Below are 11,149 nucleotides of genomic sequence, written 5' to 3' on the forward strand. Positions count from 1 at the left end.
TACATTCATTTATTGCTTATAGTTATGAATAAATTGATTAATACAAATAAAATGGGCAGAAAATATTATTTCTAATTTTGGACAGCACAGACCCTACATGTTGTAGAGTTCCCGGCAGGAGTGATGAGTGAGGGCCAGAGTGATCAGGGAAGCTCACAGAGGAGAGAAGATGAACTAGACCTCAGAGGTAGGGAAAGTGTATTTGGGTAGGAAGCAGGATCAATGGGAATTGAGCACAGAGGATAAGTGGGAATAAAGCAAAAGGCAGTTCAGGACAGGGACAACCTCTAAGAGAAGGCAAGCAGATGGGAGTGAGAAAACCAACCTGAATAAAACACAGGGTCAGGAGACCTGAAGGAAATATGGTTGGATGGGGGGGGAGGGAGGGGCCAGATCACAGGGACACTTGAAACCACGCTAACAAGCACTGATTGGGGTCTTCAGAAGTCCTCTGTCAAATGCAAATATCCATATATTCAATATCCTGTAATAAATCATAACGGAAAAGAATATGAAAAAGAATATATATCAACAGCAAAGATATATATATCTCTGAACCACTTTGCTGTACACCAGAATCTAACATAACATTGTAAATCAACTATACTTCTATTTTAAAAAATTAATTGCAGATAACTAATAGGGACCTAATGTCTAGCATAGGGAACTCTACTCAATACTCTGTAATGGCCTATACGGGAAAGGAATCTAAAAAAAGAGTGGATATATGTATATGTATAACTGATTCACTTTGCCATACAGCGCAAACTAACACAACATTGTAAACCAACTATACCCCAATAAAAAATTTTTAAAAATAAAATAAAAATAATAATTCATTAAAAAAATGAAAGCAAGGAAAACCTCCAAACATTTTTTAAAAAGGCAAATATCCAGGAAAAGAACCAAGGAGTTAAGTAAATTTGAAGGGGGGCGTGGGGGGTGGCCTGAGGTCAGTATAGCTTGGACCCTGTATTGCGTGTTCTATTATACGTCACCACAGAGAAAAAGAATATGTTATACCAATATCAGCTGGAACTTTTAACTGCAAGTTCTTCTATCTTGGGCCCTGGGAAAGCCACGACGGAATGAGACCCAGAAAGAGCACGTTCTGATGGGCATGAGGAGAGCAAGGAGAGAGGGAAATTATACCAAAGGCTTTGGCAATCCCGGAAGAGCTGGTCCAGGTAGGGACCCCACTTGATGGGCAGCCAAAGCCTGAGGAAGGGGCTGCCCAGGTGGTGCAGTGGTTGAGAATCTGCCTGCCAATGCAGGGGACGCGGGTTCGAGCCCTGGTCTGGGAAGATCCCACGTGCCGCGGAGCAGCTGGGCCCGTGAGCCACAACTACTGAGCCTACACGTCTGGAGCCTGTGCTCCGCAACAAGAGAGGCCGCGATAGTGAGAGGCCCACGCACCGTGATGAAGAGAGGCCCCCGCTTGCCGCAACTAGAGAAAGCCCTCGCACAGAAACAAAGACCCAACACAGCCATAAATAAATAAGTAAACAAAATACTAAAAAAAAAAAAAAAAAAAAAAAAAAAGCCTGAGGAAGGACCTCCACAGGAGAGGAAAAGAAATGGGCAGAGCAGAGGAGACAAATTTCCCCTAATCACACTGATGCCAACCACTGGCCCTTTTAATGTGCATAACCCTTCTCTATGGCCCAGTAAACCTCTTATTCCTCTGGGATGGATGCTCTTTTGGATCTTATGATCAAGATGTGGGGAAGACTGGAGACGGCTTTTTAGGGAATAGGTCAGAAGAAGAACGAAGTGTCCTCGCGTGAGCCCAACAGAGGGCCTCTCGCAGCCTCCAGATCACATCGGAGGCTGTGGGGAGGAGGCAGTCTTTCCTAAAGCCACACCCCTTTATAGGCCCTGCAGGAACCCGAGTGCGGGCCTCCATCCTTCCGCCCGTTTGGGGAGAGATTAAAGACACTGAGATTGTCTCCTTCTTACTCATTGGCAGTTACAACCTCGCAGCCACTACAGTCTCGGCCTCCAGCGTGCACACAGAGGAGGTAAGTGGGACTGAAGGGGCCATGCCCTCAGCTGTCAGCCTGGGTCACTCCAGCCAGCTGGCTTGGGAATAGCTGAAGGGGTGTAGAGCTAGGGGTATTCAGCTGCAAGGTACTTGTTTCCAAATGAATGTGTGTGATGTTTTTCTAGACAACCCCAGGCAAGACATAGAGTTTGGTGCTAAACTCTCCAAAAAGTTAATTGAAGGCAGAGACCTTTTTGTAAAATTCTTTGACAGACTAAAACAGTGGGTATTTAACTGTAATGCGCTGCCTTGGATTGACTTGAATTAAAAGAAGGAAGAGTCATTAAAATGACTGGGAAAAATCATCTGCCTGTCTCCTTCGAGTAGTGCCTCATGTCTTGAATGATCAAATGGTCCATTAATGTTGACAACGCTTGTTCTGGAGCCTGCTGTAACTGGAGTCCTAACCATCATGCAAACATGGTCACATGCCCGATTTTTATGAAAAAGATTCTGCCTTAGCCCTCAAAAAGCCTTGGTGGAAATTATGACGTGAAAATTCATGAGTTTTCTGGAGCCCCTAAGTGAAGATGGTTCTCCTTTTCCCAGCAGGATAGAGCTAGGATCGTTTTGAGGGGTTGATAGTTTTGAGCTATTTCATTCAGTAGGTCCAGGTATCTTCATGTGGGAATCGGAGATATTATAGTGTCCTGCCCAAGACTACCCAACAGGGGTTCTTGAGGGTGCAGGTCAAGTTATGAAGTTATGTTTGTTCCTTTGTCTTTTACTTTTTTTTTTTTTTTTTTTTTGCACGGGAACAAAAGACCATTCTTGTGAGGTCCACCTACAAGTCACCATGTATGAGGACTGCAGAGAGTCCACTGGGGACTATTACTTCCTCTGTGACACCATGGGAGCGTGGGGCACTGTTCTGGAGTCCCTGGCAGCCACTGGCATAGCAGTTACAGTTTTGCTGCTCCTGGCATTTCTCTTCCTCATGAGAAGGGTTCAAGACTGCAGCCAGTGGAATGTCCTCCCCACGCAGTTCCTCTTCCTCCTGGGTGTGCTGGGGCTCTTCAGCCTTGCTTTTGCCTTCATCATCCAGCTCAATCAGCAGACTGCCCCCATCCGCTACTTTCTCTTTGGGGTCCTCTTTGCTCTCTGTTTCTCGTGCCTCTTGGCTCATGCCTCCAACCTGGTGAAGCTGGTCCGGGGTCAAGTGTCCTCCTCTTGGACGACAATTCTGTGCATTGCTATTGGTGTCAGCCTGTTGCAGACGATCATCGCCACCGAGTATGTGACTCTCATCATGACCAGAGGTACGATGTTTATGGATATGACACCCTATCAACTCAACGTGGACTTCGTGGTCCTCCTGGTTTACGTCCTCTTCCTGATGGCCCTCACGTTCTTCGTCTCCAAGGCCACCTTCTGTGGGCCGTGTGAGAACTGGAAGCAGCACGGAAGGCTCATCTTCGTCACCGTGCTCATCTCCATCATCATCTGGGTGGCGTGGATCTCCATGCTCATGAGAGGCAACCCACAGCTCCAGCGGCAGCCCGAGTGGGACGACCCTGTCCTCTGCATCGCCCTGGTCACCAACGCGTGGGTTTTCCTGCTGCTGTACATCATACCGGAGCTGTGCTTTCTCTATAGATCGTGTCAGCAGGATTGCCCTCTGCAAGGCAATGCCTGCCCACTCCCAGTTTATGAACGCAGCTTCAGAGCAGAGAATCAGCAACTCTCAAGAGGTACTTTCCTGGGGAGCTTGGGGAGGCTCTCCCGTAAGAGAAGAAGGAGAAAAAACAGGGCAAGAGGATGAACCAAGAGAGAAAGAAAAGGGAATGGTCAGAATTTAGGTGGGTGACTACATAGCTCAAGCCTGGAGATGGGGACACTCAGAGTCAAGGTTAAACTTTTCTGAAAATTCAGTTCCTCCGAAATACAGAGATTTATGGGGAGAGGCCAAGACAGAAATGACTCAAAGGCCCTAAATAGAAAGGGTGTGGCTCTGAGAATTCATGCTGGATAAAGAAAGGCACCCCCTATAAAATGAGTTAACCAGCCCCAAATTAGGCTTGGCCCATGCCATTGCATGACATACTATGCTAAGTGCAGATGTTTTGGCCATCAAGTGCAAAAGCAACCCTGGCACCAGTGACTGACATTTTTCAAATTTAAGTCTCAAAGCCAACTTGCCCAAATATCATAACAGACTGATTTGTATGACTCATCCCCTCATTAGAGTCTCAAAGCCCAATAACTGCTGGATTCCTACTTTGTAAACCATTCACTCCTTGAAAGCCTTCGAGGTTTAGAAAAAGTGACAGGAGGAGCCATGAAGTCAGAATTCTGAGCAGAGTCTCAGATGTGTAATCATTAATAGAAATAAAGAACTTGCTTATGTGACATTTTCATAATAATTTCTGGGTCAGATTTGTATCCTTATATAAGACCAAGCCACCTGACTATATACTGTTAAAGAATAAAATATATTATCCATGATAACAAGGAGGCTTGGACCCCAATAACCTGGGGGGATTAGTGGCTAATTTCAGTTATCTGGAAATGTGTCAAAACTCATTAATCCCTTTCTGAAATATCTGGCCTATTATTCATAACCCAGTATCACAGTTCTACATCAAATTTTGTGTCTTAATAGGCATCTGATTTCTCACAGTGTATTTCTAATGTGCAAAGATGATGTTATTTTATATATTGTATAGCACACATTATGCTTACCAGGCTCAAAAAAATTAATAGAAGCTTTCCTTTTAAGTCATACACTTTTTTGAGCTGTAATCTATGGCTAATTACATACTCAAATTCAATCCTGTGCAGATGGAAGCATCTATTAACTCTTTTCAGTTCAGTTGACCACGAGTTGGAAATTGACACTACACATCCTTCTTTTAAGAGTTTTTCATTGCTTTTGATGATGTGAGGTTTGGGGCAGAATTGCAGAGTCAATCTTTCTTGAAACTACTTCTCATAGTTCTCACCGAAAAATAGGATAAAACTTCTTCTGTTTGCTTTGTTGCTGTTATGTTTCCAGGAAACAAAAGTCAGAGAGAGAGAGAGAAAGTTCTTAGAGTTTCATAATACCCAAAACCCACTGGGACTTGTAATGATCAATTTTCCATGCGCCCAAAAGACTAGGCAGGTGTTTAAAGTGTTCTAAGAAGTGTCTTAGTGGAAAAGCAAGAGCTTTTAAAAGCACAATGTTTCCTTATAACTATCCTTATTTCTGGAGCATGGGTAGAAAATCCATTTCTGCCAGTGAGAGTCATTGTCAACGTAGCTCAATATTTTGTGGCAGAAAAAAAAATCAATAGTGTAGAAAAGAACATATAGATTGCTCTCCAAAACTAGGCAGAATAACCAGAAACTTAAGCTTAGAGAAGGAAATCAGAATTTAGGTCACCTAGAAAAAGTACAAATATCAAAAATTAGAAGGATGATTAAAATGCAAGAAAAAGTACAGGATGGCACCTACCTAGGAAAAACGTACAAAGAGATACAAAATAAATAAGAGCCAGACCAGTACAGTATAAAAACAATAACTCAAAAAATCCTAAGTGTTGCTGTAGGTCAGGAGCTGACGGTGGGAGCGCAGCCCATGGCTGTCTGTTTTTGTTTGCTCAAGAAACAATCGTAGTGCTGTGTAAACAGACAAGTGGTCAGCTGGAACAATCCGGCCGTTGTTCTCAGCATCTGTCAGTCTCTGACAAGAATACCCATTCCAGCTCTGAGATCCACTGATGAGAAATGTGGGAGAGGCTGGGTGGAAAACCACAGAGATGATGAAGGGGTTATAACGTCAGACCTACATGGAAAGGTTAGGACAGTGAAACTGAGATGGTAGTTCTTAAGCTTTATGTGCCTTTCTCTAAATTCTGTACTGAAACACAACATTTTGTACCAGTCCCTGAGGCGTCCATTTGTCATGTGACTCTTCTAATTTATAACTATGACTCCAGTCACATAATTATTTGATTTACCACTGGGTTTTGAGACCAGAATTATTCAGTTGAAAGAAGAGTCAGACAAGAGGGGATTAGCAGGGAATTTCACACGTATGAATACCTCTCTCCAAGAGGTTGTTGTCCTGCTTTCTGTCTCCAGCTAAAGACGAAGGGTAGAAATAGACTCAAATCGAAGCACAAAGCATTTAGATTAAATACAAAACTAAGAGTTGGTACACACTGAAATAGATCAGCAAAGCGGATTAAGGACTTCATTTCCTTGGAAGTCTTTCAAAAGATTAGTCTTTATCTCTCGGAAGTGGCTTAGGGTCTTAGTTCAAAGATATAAAAACATCTTGATGGAGAATGAAAATGCAATCAGGCATATTACTACAAAATACCAAACAAATGGGTATAAATATTCTTTGCCCCATGTTATAAACGTGTTCCTTAAAAACTGTAGACTGATTGAACTTTTAAAATCAATTGCTCTTTTAACTGAGAATTTTAAATGTGATATAATTTGCAAAGACCTTAAATATAGAATATCAGCCATGAATCTTTGTTTATGAAGGGAAAGCTCCTGTTCTAATTATTGCCTGCTTTATCTGTTTTAGATGAATTAGAATATTGTTATATCAAGTTTGCTAAAAGCAAGACCCCTGTATATTTTAAAGGATCACGTAATTGTGGGCATTTTTTTCTATCCTGTGTTTAAATATCTACAGACAAATCTAGTATGATTTTTTTGAAGGTATTATTAAGACAGAAATAATGAGGCTATGAAATGTAAAAATGGGTCAATGAATATCAAATGATGTAAAACGAGAGAAAAATGTTCTTGCAAACAGAGGTCCTTCAAATTGTTTTCCTTACAGCAAGTACCAGGCATACCAACTTTTGGCAAACATAGCCTTTTTTTGGACAATTCTCAACACTTTTTGCTTCAAGGTGCCCACCTTACTAGGAGAAACCAAATTTGGATGGTCCCAGGCAGTGTCATTTTTGTTTGTTCTTTCAGGGGGACAAGACTGAAAACCTCTCTTTGTAACCCTCTAGAGCTACAGGTCACAAAGAGCGAACTGGCGTAAAGTACAGAAGAAGCCGTGAGTCTGGGCAGGATTTGCTTGGTGTGAGGACAGACCAGGCAAGGATAATGACATTCTCTTTGTCATTATGCTTGGGTGACAAGGATAATGGGGCAGCAGAAAGGGTGCAGACCCTGTCCTCACATGCCCTGGCTTCGAGGCTCAGCTCTGCTTCTTACCAACGTTGAGACCCAACCAAGCTCCCCAACCTCTGGGAGCTCAGGCTCCTTGTAGTGAAATGATGGTCATAGTGTCCCTGGCCCCTCCAGGTATCAATGTAAGGTCTTACTTACTCAACTCGGATCCATACCAGGAGGTGGTGGCAGGATTAATAGAGAGAAACACTCGACTTTTTGGTAAATTCATGAACAATAACTGAAGCTGGAGAATTAGGCTTCTCTAATTTATGATCTGGTCTGATGAGACTGTTGGAGGAACACGGGTTACCAAGGGGCTGAGTGGGAAGGAGTCTTGTTATGCTGCAAGGAACAAAGTTAAACCAAGGATTCAGTTCATTTCTGCTGAAAGAAGAATGTTTTATTTTCACAGGATTCAATCCCTCTAAAAAACACCAGTAGGAGGAGGATGTCAGAGCATCAATTATAACTATACCACCAACACCACCACCAATAACAATATACAAAGGGAAGCACTATGGTGCTTTCTATATTTCATGTCCTATTCCAAGGGCTTTCTAGATATTGATAGATTTAATCTTCAAAGCAACCGTATGAGATAGATTGACTATTATGATCATCATGATTCCTCTTTTACTCCCATCAGGAAACAGAGGCAACAAAACGTTAAGGAACTTGGCCGCAGGTAACACAGCTAACAACTGAGAGGGCAGAACAGTCCGTGCGCTCAGCGCTGCAGCCACTAAGCAGGAACAAAATGACACGGCTACGTCCCAGGCCATCAAATGACAACTAAGTATCGAGCAAGGACCTGGTCTAAGAGACAGACACAACTCCTGTCTTCACAGAGCTTACAGGATTGTTGAGGAGACAGATATTAAACAACCAAGTGTGATTATTCTACGACAGTATAAAATGGTCTTTAGGGATTTTAAAAATTATGTCCAGTTTTTTTCTTTTCTTTTTTTTTTTTTTTGGCCGCACGGCACGGCCTGCGGGATCTTAATTCCCAGATCAGGGGTCGAACCCATGTCCCCTGCAGTGGAAGTGCAGAGCCCGAACAACTGGACGGTCAGGGAATTCCCTATGTCCAGTTTTTAAAATTGAACCAAAGCTTGCAGAGTATCAAGCCTAAAGGGACTTTAGAGATGACGTAGTGAAGGCCTTTTATTTTACTGCTGAAGACAGTGAGATGCCCAAGGTCACGAAGGTACAAAGACTCTGACCCCGTGCTAGGGCTCTTTCTGTAGAAAGCGATGATGAGCCTTCAGCCTCTTCAGTTACTAAACACAGATGTGCTTCTCCTGAGCACACAGGTGTGATCCCTATGCAACCTTCCTCAGAAGCTTTAAAAACACTCTTTTTAAAATCACAGATTAAAACACACACACACGCACACACACAGCCTCAGCGGAGAATTCCTTTTTTAAAGGGTCAGGAGCCTCTTTGCAAGCCATTGAGTCTCATAGTCCTCGTGTGCTGTTTCCAGGTGAATCCGTGACACTAAGCCAGCCCTTCTCTCCTTTGACTTTCAGCCCAAGACGGTGATGGAGCTGAGGAGGATGTAGCATTAACTGAACATGGTAACCCCAACTCAGCAGCAGGTAAATGTGCCCATCTGCATTCTCCAGGGAAGGACAGAGCAACTCACTCCTTCCTTAGGAGAGCAGTCAGTCTTCATCTCCAATGGCTGTACTGACCTGAGAGAGGAGAGGCAGGACAGGGTCATCCCTCCAGGCATGTGGAGCTGGAGCCATCCAGACTGAATTCACACCAGGGCAGTGCAATAAAGCTAAATCATGCCTTTGCCTCTGCAGGAGCCCCTCTCAATCCCCACCGCTACTGCCATCGACAGTATATTCTGGTGCAGGTGAATGTCCCTGAAGGAAAAGGCAGCTTGAAGGGTTTGTGTGAGGGTGAAGAGATGCAAGCTCACGGCTTGTTGCCTTGGGGACAACAGGGGATTATAAATATGTATGAGTGTCAGATCTGTTCTTATTATCAGTTGTCTAAATGTATCCTCTGAGCCACGCTGGCTGCCTCTCTGAGTCACTGTCTAGCTCCAGCAGCCCAGGCTGCCCCGAGAACCGGGCTGGGTCTGTCAGCATCAGCTGGACGCCCAGATGGGTGTACCAATTTTAATCCTTGCCTGCGAAAACAGAGGGACACTGCTGAGTAGGACTGGAAGTAACTTGCGTTTGTGCCGTGATGGCTTGAAGACACACAAATCCGAACAGCTAAAAATACCACTTTGGGACACAATTGTTTTATTATGAGGATCAGAAGTCACTAAGATCCAAGAGGGAAAGCCATGCTCAGACTGTTTGTTCAATGAACTGTACTAGGCAACTCTAACTAGGTTAAACCCTCTGGTCTGTTATCTGAGAATTTGCCTTTTCCTGGAATGACACATAGACCAGGACACAGCTATATCATCTGCTGTAATTAATCCTCCAGAGGGCCTTTACACGATGAGAAAATCTTTACTATCCCCGCCAAGAATTTCTCGGATTACTTTCAATTTCCAGTAATCCTGCAAAAAGATTCTTGTTAATGGCTAAGAGGGAAGATGGTAAAGTAGTTGTGATATGGATAGGCTCAACATTTTTTTCCTTTTTTTTATTATCAAAGGATTAAATGATGGTGAAATGATAATATTTCAAGCATAGTTTTGGAGAGTATTATCCCCTATGTTGCCTCAGAAAGCTGATGATGGCATTTCTTCTTTTGCAGACTGTTGATCCCACACAGGAGGATTTCATCCCTTGGGCTAAAGGAAGCCCTCAGCAAGATGCAGAATGATAAAGTCCGCAGGAAACATGAGTAGTGAAAACCCAGAAGATCATCCTACTGTAGCCCTGATGGGCCACTGGGAAGCCCACCTGTCAACAAAACATCGGCTCGTCCTTCCTTCCCTGACACCTAGTCCTCTCCATCCATCTGGACCCTTCATCAGGAGACTGCCCTTTCAAGCAGAATTACAATCTTGCTGGCCACTCTACCGTGACTATGTGTCTCTTTCTTCATTCTTTTTCTTTTTTTTTTTTTTTTTTTTTGGCTGCATTGGGTCCTAGTTGCACGCAGGATCTTTGTTCCAGCACGCGGGATCTTTGTTCCAGCGCTGGAGCTCAGTAGTTGTGGCACACAGGCTTAGTTGCCCCATGGCATGTGGGATCTTAGTTCCCCGACCAGGGATCGAATCCGCCTCCCCTGCATTGGAAGGCGGGTTCTTAACCACTGGACTACCAGGGGAGTCCCTCTTTCTTCATTCATGTAACTGAAAGATTCCCTTCCCCAGTAATGCTAGGACAAATTGGCATCTCTTACTAATGGGACTGAAAGACCTCAGTTTGATGAAATTATGGTCATGCTAATATGACAAATTATAGATGTCAGTAGCAACTTAGTACTGGATTACCCCTCTAGTCATTTTTATAAAGGGCCCCTAAATATGATTGACCCAGAATTTGCAATAAAAGTTATAGCAGAAACCTCAGGATCCCCACAATTGTGCATCTCATGGGCTTGCAATCTGGCAGGTTTCTCCCATGATGTTAGCACCCTCATGACAGTGAGTACGGCAGCAGATGTGACTGAGGTCAATGACCTGCTTTGATGAACTAAAAACAGCAAAGGGAGAGCCACCCGAGTTGATGCTCGTAAAGGATTTCAGGTGTACATGAAGAGGAGAGTCCACCTGTCTTGATGTTTCTAATGCACTGATGCCTCTGCCCTGATTACTTTTCCTTCATCCCTCATGCAGCTTCCCATCCTTCCCAGTGGATATATACATCCTTAAGACCCATTTGTTAGATATAACAGGTATAACAGGACCAGAGTCAGAGGCGTGTTGCCCTAAGGACTTTTAGAGTCTAATTCAGCCTCCCACCTCGCAGATGAGAAAACAGAGCCTCGGAGAAATGGAATGACTTGTCCAAAGTCACACGGTAGTTTGTGTTGGGCCGGGTCTTCTGA

General features: G+C 43.7%; 2 protein-coding genes across 2 annotated transcripts in view; both read left to right on the plus strand.

Annotated features, from left to right (window-relative positions):
* The window catches only part of HEBP1 (heme binding protein 1), a 41,852-nt gene extending 39,812 nt beyond the window's left edge, over positions 1–2,040 (plus strand). Inside the window, exon 5 of the mRNA XM_082420336.1 lies at positions 1,885–2,040. Coding sequence (XP_082276462.1) covers positions 1,885–2,025 — 141 coding nt within the window. The 3' untranslated portion in view covers positions 2,026–2,040. The remainder of the gene's footprint in view (positions 1–1,884) is intronic.
* GPRC5D (G protein-coupled receptor class C group 5 member D) lies at positions 2,008–10,181 on the plus strand. Its single transcript, XM_082420304.1, is given in 5 exon segments — positions 2,008–2,021; positions 2,809–3,735; positions 8,710–8,759; positions 8,761–8,778; positions 9,908–10,181. Coding segments are annotated over 4 exon segments (1,032 nt in total). The 5' UTR covers positions 2,008–2,021; positions 2,809–2,840; the 3' UTR covers positions 9,977–10,181.
* Positions 10,182–11,149: the final 968 nt, after the last annotated feature.

This window comes from Balaenoptera physalus (assembly GCF_965194825.1).
Source record: "Balaenoptera physalus genome assembly, chromosome: 13".
Lineage (NCBI taxonomy): Eukaryota > Metazoa > Chordata > Mammalia > Artiodactyla > Balaenopteridae > Balaenoptera > Balaenoptera physalus.